Raw genomic sequence first — 22049 nt, 5'->3', positions numbered from 1 at the left:
GCAGATGTGGGTCCTGTCTACTTGAGGTCTTAGTTTCAGGTAGAAATTAAGTAATTATTTGCTTGAAGCAGTCCAGGAAGATGAGGAGCAAAGGGAAATAATGACTGAATGCAGAAGGAAGTGGTTATGTAAAATATTGGTGAGTCAGAGCAAAATAACAGAGATGTTGGCAAGTCTATTTCCGAAGATATTAATCTTTGTTTTTGTTTTTGTTTTTGCTTTTTAGGGCCATACCCACAGCATATGGAGGTTCCCAGGCTAGGGGTCAAATCAGAAGTACAGCTGCCAGCCTAAGCCACAGGCACAGCAATGCCGAATCCAAGGCGTGTCTGCAACCTACACCACAGCTCATGGCAATGCCAGATCCTTAACCCACTGAGTGACGCCAGGGATTGAACCCACAAAATCATGGTTCCTAGTTGGATTCATTTCCGCTATGCCATGACATGAACTCCTATGTTAATTTTAATATCACATAGGTTCCTATAACATATATTGTACTTAAATTATTATTAATCTTAAGTATTGAAAATAGTCTGTTGATTTCAATAACAGTATACTTAATCACCAAACCCATTATTCTTTCAAGCATGACACATATATTCACTTATTTAAAAAAAGGTTTGGTATCTATCATTGGTGCAGTAACATACAGAGGTTAAAAGTCAGGGTTAGGGTCAAACCTAATTCTACTTCTTATACGTACATGATGATATGCAAGTTAATTCAATTCTCTGGGCTACAGTTTCTTATCTGCAAAATGTAATGATGTCACTGTGGGGAGTAAATGAGATAACCCATCTACAGTGCCTGGTACATAGTAAACACTCAATAATAAATGCTAGCTATGTGGGCCAACCACTGTACTAGGTGGTGGGCCTACTACAGTCAGTCAGCCCATTGAGGAAAGTGGCCATGGCACACCCAATTCTAAGCAGGATAAGTGCTACTAAAGAAATATTAAAATGTAGCGGCTCTTTGAGTCACACTTGAATAATACTGTGCCCATTAAATGGCTACTTTTTCTCAATGTGATTCCCAGTATTCAAGACAAAATTACTATTTGATAGATGTCCTGATCAGAACTTTCAAAGTTCTGGGAGAACAGAGAATTTTAAGGCCTGACAATTTAGCAAAAACAAAGATCTTTGGCATTTCCAAGTTCAAACCTTTGGGCTCTTCTGTTTTTGAATGTCTGCCTAATTGCTTTGATTTAGAAATCAATTTCCATTTTGACAAACAGTTATGCTCTGCTTCTTAGTCTAAGCTTAAGTGTCAGGAAATATATGAATTCTAATCCTTCCCTTGATTCTACCTGCCACACTCTGTCCAGAATTAAGCATACAGTTCTCATTTGTATGCATTTTTTTCCCTATAAGGGTAAGCGATGGACAGTACCCAGCCATTCCCTATGAAAAATGAACAATCAGTTCCATAGTGCATGACCATTATATGCTCAGGACTATGGCAGGACTGGGGTGGGAGCTAGGAGAGTGCAAAGCAGACAACGACATATGCCTCCATTAAAAAAAATGTATCTTCTGGGGTAATACCAAACCTACATATACGAAATATTTAGAGATCCAGGGGAGTTCAGTTCATTGATTCAAACACTTTCTAGGTATTTACTGTGAATGGCACTGAATTAAGTGCTTGGAAGAAAAGATGCAAGGAGTGAGATGTTAGCTTCCATGGAATGTAGAAAAAGCAGTCGAATAGGCACAGACATAAGTAACAATGATTCAAGGCTAAAAAATGTAAGCACTAAAGTAGGTCAGATGAAGTGAACAATTCTAGCTAGAAGAACGAGGATTTCACATGAGAGATGAAGTCTTCAAGGATGAAGGGATATTGACAGGAAGTGCAGGGGAGGGGCCTCCCAAGTTGAGTGTATAGTAGGAATGGAAGCCCTTTGGTAAAATGCATGGGGAACAGAGTAGAACAGAATAATGCAATTGCAGCAGAGATGGGGTGAACATCTGACCCAAAATATATTATTCAGAACTGAGAAGGCCATGCCAGTGAGTTTGGATTTTCTTTCTTAGGCACATTGAACTGGCTTTTTTGATCAGGGAGCTACCACAGTTAGCTCATAACTTTAAAAAAAGGAACTGGCACCATATTAGAGAGTAAATTAAAGGGAGGGAAATAAGGAAGGAGGGGATCCATTTTGGAAGCATACAATCTGAAGTAAGGAAATAGGGAAAAATGATGGTTGTAGCTGTGGAACTTGAAGAAACGTCAAGGGTTTGGAAAGAAAAAAGAGGGGATGGACCTATAGCTAAATCTTTGTGAACATAACAATCTACTTTTTACCTTCACTATCCAACTACACTCTCTCGTGATGGAAACCAAAGATCTTTACATTGCCAATTCAATGGTCTCTTCTCATTTATCCAACCTCTCTGTTCACTGATGGCCACAACTTACCTGCCCCATAAACATCCTCTTTCCTTACCTGCAGTGGTGCTACATCTTTTAGTTATTCTCTTACCTCTCTAATCACTTTTATGGGTCTATTTATTTTATTTTTTTTACCAGGTGGAATAAGATGACGAGGTAAGGGGACAGGTGTGCAAAGACAAGGCAAAGACACGGAGGAGTGGAAGCAGAACAAGAGGCTGGCAACTTGCCGCTGAACAAGCACAGGCTTTGCCTAGTGCATCAGATGGCCTGAAAGAGATAATATAGAGAGAATTTTCATCTTATGGAGAAGACCATCCCCACTCTTGGAGACTCATAATCCCAAGTCTGCAGATTCTGCTAAAAATAAATTTAAATACTGTGCCTGTTTGGCACAGAGTCAAAATTAAAAGTGTAAGAAAGCCAGCGAAAACTGCCCCATAAAATTTACAGTTGATTGCTACAAGTGACTTTTTTTTTTGGTCACACCTGAGGGATGTGAAAATACCCGGGCCAGGGATCCACCCCAAGCCACAGCAGTGACAATGCTGGGTCCTTAACCTGCTGAGCCACAGAGGAACTCCTACAAATAACTTTTATAATAGCTTTAATGATATATAATTCACATGCCATACAGTCTTCTCATTTAAAGTATACAATTCAAAGAGTTTTAGCATATTCATACAGTTGTACAACCATGAGCATAATCAATTTTTAGCACATATTCATCATATAAGAAACTCTGTATCTTTTAGCAGTCAAACCTCCTCAGTCCCAGGAAACCGCCTAATCTGAACATTTCAAATAATATGTGTGGTCTTTTCTAACTGGCTTCATTCACTTAGCATAATATTTTCAAAGTTCATTCATGTTGTAGCATATATCAACAATTCATTCCTTTTTATTGTTAAATAATACTCCATTATATGGATATTTTGTCTATCCATGCACCAACCGATGGGCATTTGGGTTGTTTCCATTTCAAAGCTATTGTGAATAATGATGCTATGAACATTTGTATACAAGTTTTTATGTGGATACATGTTTTTATTTCTCCTGGGTGTATATATGTAGGAGTGGAATTGCTGGATCATATGATAACTCTATGTTTAACCTTTCGAGGAACTACAAGACTATTTGGCAAAGTGGCTGCATCATTTTAAATTCCTGCCATCAGATGCAAGTGGTTTTTAATACTTCATATTGTTCTAGAAGTAATTTAAGGCATCTCACAACACGTACTTAAATAAAGGTATATGCAATAAAGCAAGATAAAAAATAATCAAAAGCAGAAGAAAGAAATGAAACAAAGGGGAAATTAGGAGACAAAAATAATAATCAGAATACAAAATGAATTACTCCGTTAGAGGCAGCCACAGATTTGGCTCTAGGCTCTCAAACAAACAATGTGCAAGGGAAAAGGCCTTCTGTTCTGTATTTCTTAAAATCCATTAGATAAAAACAGACCAGCTACTTGAAGGATGATGATGATGTTGACTAATAAGGAGACTAGAGATATATGGCTTTCCTTGGTTTTCACGGAAGTGACTCCATATAATGTAATGAATATTATTTCCCTCCAGTTAACATGGCATAAGTTTCATAGGGCTGTTTCTTATAACACTTTTTAACCCCAATGATATCTTCAATCAAAGAACCATCTAGTAAAAAATTTCCTCTGGGTAGCCAACTCCAGCAATCACAGAGCTCTCTGATCATAATCCAGGGCTCTGTCTACCAGCAACTTGGTGAATTTTTGTACAGTTAGGTCCCTTGATTCCTAACATGCTGAATGCAGTGCCCAGATGCTGGCATCCATCAAGGAAAAGAAAGGCAGGGTGCCAAGCTACCATGTGCTGTTCATTGCAAAAAAACAGGGAAAGAAGATTGCTGAAAAAGTTTAGTTCATGAATCAAAAGCAACTCAAAAAGGGGAGGGGAGGGTGGGAGAGGGTGGGAAGACTGGAGCATCACATAAGTGGGCATGGAGACAATAGGACAGTCAAATTGGCCTGAAATGATGACAATAATGATTCCCACTGTAGTACATTGCAAAGGTGGAGGTGGGAGGAGAATTAGATTAAGAGGAAAGGTAATGGCCTAGTTCAATGCTGACATTGTCTGCCCACATTTAGCACCCTTCCTTTAATGTGTGTTCTTCTTCGTAAATATTTATATTGACTAAACACTTCTCTGGCTGATTGCCAATTATATGACTATTTTGATCATATCAAGTCAAATTGGGGTGAATAAACTAATCCAGGTTTTCATTAACAACCTAAACACTACTGAAAAGCCTGGAGAAAATACTGTCAGATTATACATAGTTTTAAATGTCTTGTGCAAATCAGGATTTTGCATAGCTATTCACTGCCTTGGTTCATGTTCTGGAGGACACAAACCACTAACATGCCTGTCATTTGCCATCCCTCTGCCCAACCCCTGACAAAAAAAACCTTCCAAGGGCGATGAACCACAAGACAGAAACGACTGCTTCTGTTGCTCTTTGGGAGACAGTTCTTCCTGAAGAAGTGGCCACCCAAGGAAGCCAGCAGATGCTGTGCCTCTGTGCTTTTAGACCAAGAAATGAACACTTCACCCCTCCCCCACATCAGGGATATCAATACAAGCCTGGTTCAAGCACTAAATTTTTGTAAGACAACATATTTTTCTCTTTTAGGGAAGGGAATGAGTAAAGACACCAACTGCCAAAGAGAACCTGGGGAGTCCTTAACTTCTCCATTAACATGAAGGAGCAGAACAGCTCCATCCATTACATCAAAGCCTTATTGGAGACCGTAATCCTTTCTGAAAGGACTCTTAGGCAGCCAAGGCTTTAATTTGATGAATAATAGGCCCTCTGATTAACCCTTGCAAAACAAAGCATAGATGCATAGACATTGCAGGGAACAAGTATTCCCAAGGGTTGAGAAAGCAAGAAGAGGCTGGACATGGTGGATAGCTCCTACTCCAACTGCCAGTGAACTAACTCTTTGCACAGGTTTCCAAATGGCTATCTTTCTGTTTTTGTTTTTCATTTTCCCTATTCTCTCTCTCCAGGGAACATGCCACTTCCCTGCTCTGTTACAATGGTGTGTCCCGAGCTTCAAGCCACTGTAACTCAGTGGCATGCATAGATAGATGATCCGGAATGACTGTGTTGCTAGACAGAGTCATAGCAGCAAACCAGGGCCCTAAAAGGTTTTTCAGGACCTGCCCACCCACCCTGGTTTAGGACAAGCTACTTGGGCTTTGAAAAGAAAAAGAAAAAGAAATTGTAGGAAACCATGACTGGGAGAAAGGGAGAAGTAAAAGGAAGAGAGGAAATAACAGCTCAGGCATTTCTCTGACCTGTTCTAATTCAACAGACGATGTCTAGCATTAAAAAAGCTGTGGATCCTCTTTGTGGGAGCCTATTACTGGAGGTAGACCACTGTATACTATCTTGCCAAAGACAGGTAACAGGTTAGATGGGTCATGGGTTTCACACCAGTGTGCATTAATAAATCACATACATACTAGACTTCTGGCTCATTATATCAGATAATGGGATGAATGATTGAATGTATGACACAGTGGTCAATTATTGTGTGGGTAATATAAATTCTATTGTGCTGAGGACATTTATCTCTGTATTGATCTAGCTTTTCCAGCAGGGATCATAAATTACTAGCCTTCCATAACCATATGATAAATACTCTAATAACAGAATGCCACCAACTCCTGTTTTCTCAGTAAATTTCTATATGGTTAGATATGTAAAAGTGCAGGGTTTCTGGGGTTTTTTTAATTTTTATTTTATTGTCAAAATTATATATAGTATGAAGACCATGGAGAGAAGCCTGTCTATCCCAAACAAACAGTAGTATGCTGGAGCCAGCAAGCACAAGCTCCCTGCATATTACAAAATTTTCAAAAATTTTGTGAACCGATTGGTATTACACTGGTGGCTTGAAATTGGTCATGGAGGGAGTATTTACACCATGGAAATCAATAAAATCAGTAAACTATAGAAATCATCGCCCCTCATCCCCACCCAGCCAGTTGTTAAATGTCATTGCTTATGGACTAGAGATCTTGGGAGAAAATGACTGCCTGATAATTCCATAGCACAGTTAAATATTTCACATAGGTAGAAATTTCTTTTTACCACCTTTTCCCTCTAATTCTTTTTTTCTCATCTTCTGCCTTCTGTTGGATTAATGAAGTTTTCTATAAGCCCTTCTTTCCTTCAATGTCAGAAACTAGACACTGTCTTCCTATAGTTTATGGGTAATTTCCCTACATGTTTAACATATTTGCTTAACTATACATTTTCCAGTATTTTCTAGAAAACCATAAAACAGTGATGAAGGGAAACTGAAGATGATACAAAGAAATGGAAAGACATCCCATGTTCTTGGGTTGGAAGAATTAATCTTATTAAAATGTCCATACTACCCAAAGCAACCTATGGATTAATGCAATCTCTATCAAAATACCCAAGGCATTGTCTACAGAACTAGAACAAATAATCCTAAAATTTATATAGCACCACAAAGACCCTGTACTGCCAAATCAATCTTGAAAAAGGACAAAGCTGAAGGCATCACACTACCTGACTTCAGACCATACTACAAAACTACAGTAATCAAAACAGAATGGTACTGGCACAAAAACAGACAAATTGCTCAATGGAACAGAACAGAGAGGTCAGAAATAAGCTACAACATAGGAATGAAGCATATACAATGGAGAAAAGATGGTCCCTTCAATAAGTGGTGCTGGTAAAACCGACAGTTACATGTAAAAGAATGAAAGTAGAATATTTTCTCACACAACATACAAAAAGAAACTCAAACTGGATTAAAGCCCTAAATGTAAAATCAGAAACCATAAGACTCCTAAAAGAGAACATAGGTAGAACACTCTTTGACACAAATTGTAGCCCATTTTGTTTGGATCTGTCTCCTAAGGCAAAGAAACAAAAGCAAAAATAAAGAAATGAGACCTAATTAAACTTCAAAGATTTTGCAAAGCAAAAGAAACCACTGACAAAATGTTTGTAAATGATATGACCAATAAGGAATTAATATTCAAAATATATAAACAGCTCATACAACTCAATTAAAAATTTTTTTTAAATGGGCAGAAGACTTGAATACATTTTTCCAGAGAAAATATAGATGGTCAACAGGCATAGGAAAAGATGCTCAACATCACTAATTATCAAAGAACTGCAACTCAAAACCACAAGGAGATATTACCTCACACCTGTCAAAACGGCTACCATCAGAAAGTCTATAAACACAAATGGCAAGGAGGTAGAGAAAAGGGAACCACAGTAACTATTATTGAGAATGTAAATTGGTGCTGCCACAATAGAAAACAGTATGGTGATTTCTCAAAAACCTAAAACATAGAACTACCATTTGATGTGCTCCAGCAATTCCACTCCCAGGTATGTATCCAAAGAAAATGAAAATACTAATTCATGTGAAGATACATGTACTCCAAAGTTCAGAGCAGCATAATTTATAATAGCCGAGATATGGAAGCAACCTAAATGTCCACCAACTGATGAATGGATAAAGAAGATGTAGTATTTATAGATATACAACAGAATATTACTCATCCACAAAAAAGAATTAAGTTCTGCTATTTGAAATGATGTGGATGGACCTAGAGGGTATTATGCTTAGTGAAACAAGTCAGACAGAGAAAGACAAATACTTTTATCAGTTATATGTGGAATCCAATAAATAAAACAAATGAATGTATATAACAAAAAAGAAATAGACACAGACATATAGAACAAACTAGTGGTTACCAGTGGGAAGAGGAAAGGCAGGACAGAGGCAAGATAGGAGTGAGGGAGGGAGGGAGGAAAAAATTACAATGCATTAAATAACCAACAATGACATATTGTGTAACACAGGAAAATATAGCCATTAGTTTCTAATAATTTTAAATTGATTATAATTTATTTAAAAATGGATCACTGTGAAACTAATATAATATTGTAAATTAACTATGTTTCAATTAAATAAAGGAAATCACCAAGTCTGCAGAATGTCCTGTCACTGACCATGGTCCTGAAATATCATGCACTTTGAGAAACAGAGATGTTTCTCTCAATCCTGGGTTCAGAAATGGCTCCTCTTCAACCTTTCCCTGGACTTCCGATTCAAGTGATGAAGGATGTGATGGGGGAGAATAAAAGAAGTGGATTGGGGTTGTTGAGAAGGTGGGAGAATAAAGAGGAACAGTCAGAGGTTGTTAGAGAGGAATAACCACTGAGAGTGCCAGGAAGGACTTATTTTGATGTTATTTTCACATATCCAAAGCAACCAAAAAAGAATCCACAGCAAACATTTTTAACAGTCCTATCATATTTTTGACAGCTGCAATTTTCTTTTTGCTTTGAGAAAGTGTATGTGTGTTGGGGGGGGGGTGGGGGGGATTCATTTGACCACCTTTTCTACCCTTCATACTCTCAGTACTATCTATGTGGCCAGAAGAGATTGTCTAAAGGTCATGAGTCATAACACCAATGTCTAGCCAGGTCTATCATATGCTGTGTATAATTTTGAAGTTACCATCCCCTGTCTTGGATTCTTGGTTCTTCAAAAGGAACTGATATTTACTGAGCTTCTGCCATGTGCCAGAAACTGGGGATACAAAGCAGAGAAGACATTCCCTGCTCCCAAGGAAGTCAAAGTTTGAGTAGGGAGATAGATATACAAACAAATAATTTCAGAATGGCCTAACCTGATCCTCTCCTCTCCTTATTATGAAGGTCTTAAAAAGGTATCATGCAGAGGGAAAAGGGCTTTTAGTCTTCCTGGAGGAGTCAGGGGATACTCCACTTACTCAGTTTTGCTAGAATGTGCAGGGATTATGGAGAAGAGAATGCTATTGCACAGACAGAGTCTATCCTGAATGACCTTGTGTGTTGAAGAGTTTTTGTTGCATACTTTGAACAATGGGGAGCCACAGCATGACCGTGAGGAGTGCATAACTTGAGCACTTTTGTGTTTCAGAAAGATCATGCTGACTATATTGTGGATGGTTTGCAATGACTGTAGCTGTAGAACCAAGGATAGTAATATGGATGCTGTAGCCACAATTATAGCACAGCACTGAGTCCTCACAGAGGAACATGAGAAACCTGTATGACTGAATATTCTGGGCACCCAAAAGAAGCCATATAGCAAAACTACCACCCCAAGTTGGAAGCAGATAGGGAAAACCATATATCCTAGACTACAGTCAGTGCTCCCACTTTTAGACCCTCTGGGTGCTTTGGCCCTGGACATTAAGGCCATGTCCAAACACTCCTTACTTATATGTGTTTAGGGGAAGAAGAAGGGAGCGAGCCTAATATTTCAACAGTCTCGTCACCCTTGGCACCATATGCAGGGACTAACAGGGGAAAGTGGAGGAGGGATCTGAACAGCTAGACATGGTCTTCTTCATACCCAGGTGGAGGAAGGTGCTGGGGTGGCTCCTGACATTCTGCCTCAAAAACATACTTATAGTATCATCCAGCCATAAAAAGCAATGAAGTACAATATGTGCTCCAACATGAATGAACCTCAAAAATATGCTACATAAAAGGTGACAACCACAAATGGTTACCTGTTGTATGATTCCATTTAGAGGAAATATCCAGAATAGGTAAATTCATAGAGAGAAAAGAGGCAGGAAGCAGAGCAGAGTCTGCCAGGGGTTGGAGGCAAAGGAAAGTAGGAAGTAACTGCTGAATGGGTATGGGGCTCCCTTTGGGAGGATTACAAAGTTTTGGAACTAAACAGAAGTGGTGGTTGCACCACACTGCATGTACTGAATGCCACTGAATTGTTCACTTTAAAATGGTTAATACTATGTGAATTTCACCTTAATTAAACACACACACACATATATACACACACTGCAGCACCATGAACCTCAGATACTGGACTATAATGCAGACTTGGGTTTGAATCTTAGCTCTGCCAGTTTCTAGCAGGTCTAGCTGTACGACCTCAGTCTAGTCTCAACTTCTAAGAATCGCAGTTTCCCATCTGCGTAGTAACCTGACTCATACGGCAGCAGTGGGAAGTCACTGAAACAATGCATGTTAAGTGCATTTTGCTTCATCTGACACATGAGAAGTTTTAAATAAATCCTTAAGATTATTATCTGTTCTTCTCACACATGCAACCCCAAATTTATTCAACTAGTTGCATTTTAACTCTCAAGTATCATTTAGACTATAACCGGATTGGGTTGAGTGTAAGTTGTCTTTGCTTTGCTTGATGGAGTGAGTTTTGCCAGGAACAATAACCTTCACATGGCAGAGAACTTGGTCATAGTTAAAAAGAAATGTGAAATCTAGGTACACAATGGTATAAGCTAGTTAGCCCAGTTCAGGCTCAGTGCAAGCATCGTTAAGCCATCACAATCCTCTATCTGAGAATCCCTCTAACACCGCATTCCAGGAAGGTGATCAGGTAGTTAGTGGTGGGATGCAAGATGACACCACTTTGCTTCTCTTTCTATTGTATTTGTTCCTCTCAGAGAAGCACATGTAAATGAGAAATCTTAGTGCAAAACATGTATTTCGTTCTTTAAGTCCTCAAAAAAGGCCAGCATCAGAAGTACCCTTCTTCTACTCTTGAGCGACAAGCTTGGGAAGAGGAATTTAACATAAACCCTTAACATCTGAGACATATTTCAAAAAAAAAAAAAAGGAAAGGGAAGACGGGATGGAATAAAAGAGGAAGGGAGGCAGGGAGAGAGGGAGAGAGGGAGGAAGGAGGGAAGGGGGAATGGAAGGGAAAATAAACAGACTATGGCTTTATAGTGTCACAGTAATACCTGAGGTTGTGATGAAACTGTATGTATTAAAGGATTTTACATCTATCCTCACTGGTAGGTGGTGAGCATTCCTCTCTCACCCACAGCCTAAGAAGCAGAGGCCTGAAGAGATTGAATGACTTAAGGTCATGTAACCACCAAGTCAAGGGCTATATTAGTTTCCTAAAGGCTGCTCTAACAAAGCACACAAACCAAGTAGCTTCATCCACAGGTATTTATTCTCACACAGCTCTCACCAGAAGCCTGAGATCAAGACTTTAGATTGTAGAGCCATGCTCCCTGTGAAGGTGCTGGAGAAGGATCTATTCCAGGCCCCTATCCTAGCTTCTGGTCATTTCTTGGTTTGTGGCAGCATCACTCCAACGTTCATATGATGTTCTTGCTGATTGTGTCTGTGTCCAAATTCCCCTTTTTATAAAGACACCAATTACACTGGATCAGGGTCCCCTGTAGCATGATCTTATCTTAACTAACTGCAGGTACAATGGCCCTATTTCCAAATGAGGTCACATTCTGAGATAGAGAGGGTTATGACTGCAACATATGAAATTTTAGGGGACACAATTCAACCCATAACATGAGGTGATCAAGGTCAGGCTTTGAGTGCATTTGTGAGGAGCACTGCTTGAGACTAAGGGTTTAAGTTTTGGGCCTCCCTTAAAGTAAAAAATTCTCACTGTTCACTAAAATATAGCCTTTTAAATAAAAGTCTTCTTTCAAAAAAACATTCAATAGTCCTCTACATCAAAAATCAATTATGGGATTTTCTCCCCCAATTAATTAAACCAGTATGATAACTGTACTATGGACTTGGTGACCTTAGGAGGTTCCAAATTAAAACACTGGATGGAAAGTCACTGGAAGCCACACACATACCCAAGAGGAGATGAAAGATCAAGATAATTTATGTTGACTTCTTATATTTAAAATTGCTATTATAAATTTGGAATCCTTGAATCCACTTAAAAAAACAAACAAACAAAAAACAACAACAACAACAAAAAAACAGCCCTTTCCGCATTAGGACCAAAGGGCAATGTCTGTTTTTTTGGGTTTTTTTTGTTTGTTTGTTTTGTTTTTTAGGGCTGCACCCACCCGAGGCAGATGGACGTTCCCAGGTTAGCAGGCTAGGGGTTGAATTTGAATCAGAGCTATAACTGCTGGCCTACACCACAGCCACAGCAACGCAGGATCCTAGCTGCATCTTTGGCAGAGCAACACGGGATTCTAGCTGCAGAGCTGACCGTAACACCAGATCTCTGACCCACTGAGCGAGGCCAGGGATTGAACCCACATCCTCATGGATACTAGTCGGGTTCTTCACCGATGCACCACAACAGGAACTCCCTGATGTCTGCTATTTTTAACCCTATGAGAAATTATCAATGGGCTGGAAGAATGTAGTACTGTAACAGGAGACTTCATTTCCATTGTTGTTGTCTTTTCTAGGGCCACACTTGCGGCATATGGAGGTTCCCAGGCTAGGAGTCCATAGGAGCTGTAGCTGCTGGCCTACACCACAGCTCACAGCAACGCCAGATCCTGAACCCACTGAGCGAGGCCAGGGATTGAACCTGTAGCCCCATGGCTCTTAGTCGGATTCGTTAACCACTGAGCCACAACGGGAATGCCTTCATTTCCATTTTTAATTAAAATTCTTACTGACCCCAAGCTAGATTTTCTTTTTCACCAGAGCTTGTGGAAACTCTGCAGTGGAAACCAGAGTGGCCTGGGGTTGGAGGAGCAAGGCAGGAGGCTGGGGCTCAGCATCAAACCAAAAGAACACCGCAGTTCTTGGGAGAAGACCCAGGAGGCCACCCCACACCCCGCCTGGCCCTTACTTTTCCTCATCTCTCCCAGGCGACAGGTCAGCTCAGTGGGGATCATGACTGCCTGTCCTAAAGAGCCACCTTGGTTATGATTCATCACGCCCTGGGCCTGCCGGCCTCTCCTTCTTGACTCCCTCACCTCTTGACCGCACCACAGCCATGAGTTATAAGAGTCATCACCATCACTCGCATTTGCTGAGCTCGAAGTCTGTATGCAACACTCTATAAAGGAGCATAATTCCAGATGACTACCTGTCTACACACCCTCCACTCACCTTCGGGATAGAGCCCTGGGACCAACCCCGGCCTGTGGCTGCCCTGTTCTAGGACTGCACTGCCCAGCTCAAGGGTCTGCATTTTTTAGCATCCTTTGCAGCTAGTTGTGGCCATGTGACTAAGTTGCAGCTCATAACATATTGTATGAAACATCCAGAAAGTCCTCTTAAAGTAAGGAAACATTTATTTTTCTCTCCTGCCATCTGCCTGTAAGTGTTAGAGCTACAGCAGCCATCTGGGCTCATGAGGTGCCCTTAGGAATGGGAACAACACTTAATGGAGCAGTGTGAGGGCAGAAGCCTGGGTGGCTGCCCACGTGCCCTGCCAGACCATCAGTACCTGCATGGTTTAACTCTCTGCTTACTTTGTGTGAGATGAAATGAAAGTCTATGTTGTTTAAGTCACTGTTATTTGGGATTTTCTATCACAACAGACTTGATCTTAACCCCAAGCAGCTAAGTATTAGCAGTTTCGTTTTACAGACAAGGAAACCGACTCAGAGAGGTTAAGTAACTTGTCCAAAGTGAAACGTGTAGGTGGCAGTGCCAGAATACAACCTGACCTCAGGCGCTGTGCTTTTCATCTCCCTAAAAAGACCCTTTCCCACACCATAAACAGTGCAGTCATATTTAAGTCTTCCCTCTCTGTAGCACGTGTCCCCTCCCACAGTTAGCTGGGATCCCCCCACCCCAACCCTACACACCCCAATGGCAGAGAAAGGGAAGGAGTCAGTGACCCTTTTGAAAAACAGTTTCAGAATAGTGGTGTGAGCCTAAGGCAAAGGATAATAAACACAGTTCCTGCTGGCTCAGCATGACTCTATATGAAACAAGTCTTCACCCCTTAAGAGCTGAATTTTGGGGCTGTTGGCCTCTTTCAACCTCAAATTCTATAAAATGGGAATAGCATTAGAACTACCTTAAGAGCTCCACCCCTTAAGAGCTGAATTTTGGGGCTGTTGGCCTCTTTCAACCTCAAATTCTATAAAATGGGAATAGCATTAGAACTACCTTATAGGATTATGAGGATTAAGCAAATTATATAATGAGCAGAGAACAGAGCCTGGCATGAGTTATACACGTGAGTTATCACCATCATCATTATCATCATTATTATCCACCAGGTTCTATATACACATTAATTTAATCCTTACAGTAACCCCATGAGACAGGTATTCTCGGCGCCAATTTGACAATTGAAAACCAAGGGTCAGAGAGGTTAAATGTCTGGTAAATGACACAGCTGGATCACACACACTGCTCCTCTGCGGCTGCCTCTTCCCGATGATGAGCCAGGTGGCACTCTGGGAGGGGCCGAGGGGGAACAGCTGTGGATGGACATGGGAACCACACCCCCCTCCCCACCCCCACCACCCCCACACCACCTGCGCAGACACACACAGCAGAGCTCACCGTCACTTCTGTTTATTTCACCTGCACGTTCTTTTTGATTTACATTATGAAATTCAAATATGACTTTTTTTAAAGAAAGAAAGAAAGAAAAGCCAGGATGGAATAATACAGATGATGCATTCAGACTAACCTCACCGAAGAGTCACCTAACATAATGTGCCACAAGCAGTAATGTGAAATCTAAGACATATGCAATAGACCTGGTTTCTTGCAAGATGTAAATGTGGCATTTGTTGAGAAATAAACAGAATAGAGTCTGGAGTACCTACTTTACTATACCTTTTGCTTATTTTGGATGAGGCTAAAATCTGCACTGCCACAGTTCCTAGGACAACAGTATCTTCCAGGTATGTGCAGATGCTGCAGTATGTTTCAAACCTCAAGTCACACTAGCCACTTGTGGGTTTATTCCATGAGAAAATCAGACTTTGTCAGCTGAGTTTATAAGTGGGGCATAAGTGAGATCAAACCAGGCCCTCGGTGTATTTAGATGATCTATTAGGTAATTTAAATTAGATGCTCTTCAGGGAGATATAACCTTGAAACACATAACTTTGTTCTTCCCATGAAGGAAAAAAAAAAATCCCATTTCTTCAAAATGAAAAAAAAGTTCAGTTGCATTTATAAGCATATTGATCAATATACATTTAGAGGGGAGAAGAGAATTGGGGGCTTTTGAAATTAGAATTTGTTTTAGCTTCTCTATGAGTTTTTATTAATTCACTAATTCCCTGTAGCTCAAGAGATGCTAATTAATTCAAGAAGCCATAATAGCTAATCACTGGCTGAATAAATCTAAAATGGAGAGAGTCTGTCAATGGAGATACCACTGCTCATTTTGATTAAAATCACCAATTTGTGAAATAATGCAAATAAAGCTTATTGTATCCTTTTACTCAGGAAGTATTAACCCTGTGTGTGGCCACCTGAGAATCTGTTAGGACTTAAAGAACTAAGAATATCTGTGGAACTTAATCAATCACTGTTAGTTTATCATTCCAAGCCTGTTGTTCATTGACATTACAAAGCCATGTGGAATTAAGCTGCCTTGAAACACAAAATGGAGAATGGCAAAGGGCTGGGAATTGTTGCCTTGAAGGGAATACAATCAATGTCAAGGAAACAACCACCCCAGAATGATTACCTTTATAAATATTCAGGCCTAGAGAAAAGCAGATGTTCCAGGTCTGAGTTTCAATTTTTAAGGAATAAATTTATGCAAACATGCATGAGTTTTAGTAGTTTTGTAGCTCAGAGTGATCTCACCTTGTTAACATTCAGATCAACTGCTTACAGCCATTTGAATGTCATTCGAAGGGAGAGAGGAAAGGTCGGCTCAACATTTCATGACTAAATGGCAGGGCTCAACCATGATGCTCACTCTGGGAAACAGACACACCTCACGCTTAGCTGCTCAAGCCAGCCAACCCTGGAAAGCAGCGTGTGCATGGGCAACCTTACAGTTCTCATCATCACCAAGTCCAAAGCTGAGTCGCCACAGTGCTCCTGGTGGATTTGCCCTTGACTAAGAGAAATCCATCTTTATTGTCTCACTAATCAGCTCAAGAGCCATTGATGATGAAGTCCTAAATCTGGTTCCTAATAAAACCCCAAAAGTTTTAGAGGCAAAATGAAAAAGCATAATTCACAAATACCTTTTGGCCAAAGGTTGGGAAAGTATTTTTGTAAAGTAGTCCAAAGACCTGAAATTAGTTTGAATTAGAAATAAAAAGGGTCATCCTTTAGGACCAAGGTGAATCTGGCAAAGGAAAATTACTGTTATCTTTTCATAAGGCTACTTCTGAATGGAGCCTCCTGACAAAACAGAAGTCTGGCTGGGACTTGAACCAGATAAACTTGTTATGCAAATAGCTTTCGCCAAAGGGGAAAGGGCTGATAATGAAATTGCTTCAAAGCCAACCACACATTACAGAGGTGACAAAAAACATCAGGCAGGGTCCTAGCATATGGATAAAAAGCAGGGCAGAATTTATGTGAGCATCATGTTTAATTTATCATAACTAAGCTGTCAGGAGTCATGCTTTGACAAATGCATAACTAACACATATAAATGAGTCAATTATCACTAACGACCAAAGGTTCAAAACCAAACAGGCTGATGTTTCCTTGATTTTTTTTTTTTAACCCTCAAAACAGGTTTACTAATTCTGGATTTCAGACCTTAGAATCGTTCCTACTATAACAAATTAAGACTGGAAGCATATCCAAAAAACACAAAGTCACATTGTGGCACTTGTATCCTCTCTCTCTGTCACATACACACACACACACACACACACACACACACACACACTCACACACTCACACACTGTCCCCTGTCTATACAGCTATGATTACTAGCCTGGCCAATCCTTTCCGATCACTGCAGCAACAATGGTAAGCTATAAGATCCTTTGATGAATGGTGACCATCATGGACCAAGAAAGCCTGACATTACTGAACTGACTCTGCTCTACTGTTCACACAAGTTCCAGTGCCCAGCACACAGTGAGGCCAAACCAAAACATCAGAGTTTGGAGCAGAGAAAGGTTTACTGAAGGCCATGAAAGATTTCCTGAAGGCCAATGCAAGGAGACCGGTGGGTGGCTCATCCGCCCCCCCCCCCCAAAAATGAGCAGTTTTTGTACAGCATTTTTAAAAGCCAGGAGAGGGAGGGGGGGTCACAGGGAAGTGCTCAAGCACAATTCTCTGACTGGCTGATGGGGGTTAATAGGGTGGTGTCCCAGGGTTCACATTATCAGCCCTTAAGCTCCAGGAGGCCTGGGACCTACTGCTCAGGGTCAAGTAGTTAACATCCTCTATTTGGTGATGGGGACGGGAGTTCACATTTGTAAAACAGCTCAGGAAATGAGCATCACATACTGGCATCTAAGTACTTCAGAGTGGAGTTGAAGCTAAGAAGATGTGGGGAAGGGCTTGTCCCTGGAAGGCCCCATAGGTTCCGGCTTGGTTCCCTAGTCGCATGGGGACAAGGTTTTACAGCTGTTAAAAAATTGTCTAGTCCTGTTCATTCTTTAGAGAGAACCAGGTTGGTTTGTTTTAATACAATGCACTGTGGCTCTATCTAAAATGGGAACTGAAGAAATTCTCTGGATAATTCAGGCTAAGAAAGCTTTTCCTGAAATTACCAGATAATCATTTTCCCACTTAGTACCAGCAATAATGAAAAGTTTATAATCTGAAGGTTTTAATCCTCCATCCTTTTCCCCTTTCCCTCCCAATATGAGTGAGGTAAGTATAAAAGCAAACCAAGGCTCTCTTTTTAAACAGACATTTCTACTCCAGTGAGTGTCATTGTTTATATTTGATTAGAGATTTGAATAAACAGAATGAAATAGAAAATTAAAATTGCATTTGGTAAGCTGGCTCCTTTATGAACCCAAAGGATATTTGGGGGGATAGTGAGTAGTTTTCTACCTAAAAATATAAAATACAACAATCAGTTCCTAATCTTGACAGTTATATTCCTAAAAATCTTATAAAAGGAAAACTCAAGGCTGAGGAATCTCAGATATTACAGGGAAAACAGGACTGGGGGACTGAGTTTAGGAAAGAGTCTATAAGCATCTATAATACACAATATTTTCACTAATAAAACCAATAAGGACAACTCATTAAAAAAGAGATAAATGACATTTTTCTGTATCTTAAATTAGTAATAAAGCACACAGTCACTTAATTGCTATCTACCTTCCTTTGGTTCATTACAAACCTTTCAGATCCCCTTCCTCTGCAGTTTCCACAAAATGCTTTTGCTCTGCCCCAATGACATGCATACTAAAGGCATTGTTTTCCACATTGAGTTTTCCATCAACACTTTCCTAAGTCTAAAGCACCCCAGGCTGTATTTAACCCTGAAAGTCCCAACCCCATCCACAATTAGGTACCTTTATTTCCAAATCTATCCAAGCAATACTGCGCTTACTTCAAGAACACAAACATCCTCTTGAAAAAGTACCCACAAGCCAAACTTTGGTGAGTCAAGTCATCTTTTAGAGGTATCAAAGAGCTTGGTATAGGAAAGCATATTTGTGAATATGTAATGAGGTTTTCTAGGCCAAGAGCTTAGAGAAGGTCAACCAAGGGCATCTGTGTGCAGCAATGGAATGAAAAGGAAAACTGTGGATGCAGCCTTTGCCAGCAAAATCAGTGAAACCCTAGCCCCTGGATTTCTTTCCCCAGGGTGATATAAAATGTGTTCCCTGCCACTGGGATGTCCTTAGCTCTCCAGTTCCTTCCACAGCCCCCCTTTGGCTTCCAAACCCAGGAAGTGGCTCTTTCTCTGCTCCCATGGGAGCATCATGCCTCCTGGTGTGTCTGCTCTTCTTCTCAACACTGACCACTATCACCACCCTTGCCTTGTGGCTACCTTTGCATTCTGCAGCCACTGCAGAGACACCAGAGCTTCTGGACTAGAGGGGTAAGGAAACGTCTTCCATCTCTGGTCGTGAACTTCATGGTCACATTCCAACACAGCCTTGCTTACTCGAGTTCTTAGAGCTCTTTACCCCTCCTCTCTCCTGAGGAAGATGGCAAAAATCTAGGAGGGATTGACTGGACAATCAAACAACTTTAGGGACCTTGAACTGTGTTGCATTTGAAATGAAAAGGAAATACAGGTTCACAGCTCTTTATACAAACCCCTTTGGGCCAAATACGTTTTGAAATTCAGAATTTCATCAAATTTTAGAAAAGTAAATTCGTGCGTTTACTGTATGTTATGTAACATCCCCAGCAGGATCTGGGGCAGCACACTATAATCAAACACACTAATATATCTGCAGCAATTCACATGAATATTCACACTGAGTAGGATAAATAATGACTATAAATAGCTTCACTTCAGTTTAGATCATGTGTTGCCACCAAATCAGTTCACAGAAGGTCAGGGCTTGCAGCTAAATAACTCAAGCACACACACAAAAATAATTTAAAAAATAATAAAACCAACTTTCATTTTTCAGAGCTCTTTCAATTTCGGAATTGAGAACAAGAATTGCATTGTGTTTAAGGAAGAATTGAGAACAAGAGATTGCATTGTGTTTAAGGAAGATGCTCAAGAGACCGAGTTTGCTTCATTGCTCTGCTTCTTTGTGGAAGCTAAGTCTGCACATAGACATAAATTAGAGGAGTTTGTGTTGACCTTTCCCTACTTCCTGTTTATCAGCTATTTTGGCCACTTTTTGCCTCCCATGACCTCTGAACCCCTTGTTTGATACAGTAGACACAGAGGGCACCTCTTCCCAGCTCCTGTGCATGGATATGGCTTGTAATGTCTTGTCCAGATCCCTGTCCCCACATTCACCAGGCCCCTTGCTTGGGGTCACACAGCCCCCTCCAACATACTGAGCGTCTTTCTGAGATTTAGGACCAGTGTGGTCCTCTGCTCGGGAACAGGCCAAAAGCTCATGTTTCCATCACTGAGTCACCATCCTGTTGGTTCTGCTCCTGCAGTATTGCCTCATTCCTGGTAATATAGCTCCCACCAGATACATCACCCATCATCTGGGTTTCTTTCCATCTTGAGCTCATCCTCACCTTAGTGTCTCAGGCATAAAATCTTACTTTTGCCCCCAATCATCTAGGAAACTGGAGCCCTGCTCCCACACCACAGATCCTAAAGCAAAGGCCAACTTCTAAGCCACAAAACTTCTATTGAAAGGTTGCTGCCTTCTGTCTCCTCTCTGGCCCAAGTGTGGGTGTCAGATTTTTAGATGGATTCTCCCCTCCCTCATTAAACAACATCTATTGGCAACATTTGCCCCGGGACAGGGTACAGTCTCAGATAAATGTGACGCATATGATCATAATGGAACTCCTTATTTTTCAAATCCTGCAGAGGCATCTTCTACCATTTACTGGAACGAATTCTGTGTCATAACGTGCTAGAGGGCATAACAACTTCTAGCGCCAAGTCAATTCCACAGCTTGGATTTCTCCAATCACTGTTCGAGGCCTTGCTGGATGAGCAATTTTCAGTGGAAGAAATACTCACTGTGAAATGAAGTGGTTGAATTCCTCACACCATCTCTCCGGATGAAGTAAAGTAGGTGGTGGATTTCTGAAAAACAAAAACAATTTTTTTCTTACCAAAAAAAAAGGGTTCTGTTAAAAGCAAATTATCAACTTGTCTTTACTGCTATTGTTCTAAGTAGCTCTGATAAAATCTATTCTTACGTCTTCCTCAATGGAAGTCATTCATCAGTGGTAAATTATAAAGTGCCAGCCCTATTCGTTTAGTCACTCATTTTCCTTGACTGAAGGCCTACCATGTCCACAGCTTTCTGCAGGACCTCTGAGGGTTACACAGATCAGAAACATTCCTTAGGGAGTGGACACTCCAATAAAGGATGAGGCAAGCATGCACCGACTATACAGGAGAGCTGGGTATGATTCGTGCCATAAGAAAGCTATAAAGCTAGTGCTAGGGGCTTGAGAGAAATAGACATTTAATTTTAGAGGATTTTCAGATTATTATGATACCATTTGAATTAATTATGTGATACATTTAAAGTGTACTTATAAACTCACTGTTCACATTTTTAGCCAATAGGCACTGGGGAAAGCAAAACAGCAGAGACAGATTCCAGACCCTGAGAAGCTCCTGGGTGGCAAGGAGGACAGACGTATAACATAACTAAGTACTGGAGGTCCAAGTGAACCGGAGAACTGTGGAAAGACCTGGTAACCAGACCACATCCTAGTGAGAAGGCAGGAAAAGGTAAGAGCCCTGCATTTGGAGGAATAGTTACCCAAAAAGAATCCGTTTTAAAATAGAAGTGACATTACCTTTCATTGATATGAGGTGTTTTTTGTTTTTTGTCTTTTTCTATCTGTAAATGGAAATAGGGGCTTGTGGGCATGTCAAGTTGAGCAAATGAAGAAAGTAACATTTCTGAATTATTTAAGACTGTAAATCTTGGAGTTCCCATAGTGGCTCAGTGGTTAACGAATCCGACTACGAATCATGAGGTTGCGGGTTCGACCCCTGGCCTTGCTCAGTGTGTTAAAGATCTGGCGTTGCCATGAGCTGTGGAGTAGGTTGCAGACGCGGCTGGGATCCCACGTTGCTGTGGCCCTGGCATAGGCCAGCGGCTACAGCTCCAATTAGACCCCTAGCCTGGGAATCTCCATATGCCATGGGAATGGCCTAGAAAAGGCAAAAAGTCAAAAAAAAAAAAAAAAAAAAAAGACTGTAAATCTTAAACCGATTATACACCTTTGTTTTCACTTGGATTCTGTTACCTAAAACCAAAGATTGTTCAGGA

At 40.6% G+C, this 22049-nt stretch overlaps 1 protein-coding gene across 3 annotated transcripts in view; it reads right to left on the bottom strand.

The window, feature by feature from the left end:
- Positions 1–22049, bottom strand: part of MYO3B (myosin IIIB) — a 423015-nt gene that overhangs the window by 254693 nt on the left and 146273 nt on the right. For all 3 annotated transcript variants that reach the window (XM_021076498.1, XM_021076497.1, XM_021076499.1), the window contains exon 8: positions 20777–20842. In XM_021076498.1, the coding sequence (XP_020932157.1) occupies positions 20777–20842 (66 nt within the window). The remainder of the gene's footprint in view (positions 1–20776; positions 20843–22049) is intronic.

This window comes from Sus scrofa, chromosome 15 (genome assembly GCF_000003025.6).
Source record: "Sus scrofa isolate TJ Tabasco breed Duroc chromosome 15, Sscrofa11.1, whole genome shotgun sequence".
Classification (NCBI taxonomy): Eukaryota; Metazoa; Chordata; class Mammalia; order Artiodactyla; family Suidae; genus Sus; species Sus scrofa.
Note: the sequence above shows the minus strand (reverse complement) of the source record. Positions and strands in the feature narration are given on the sequence as shown.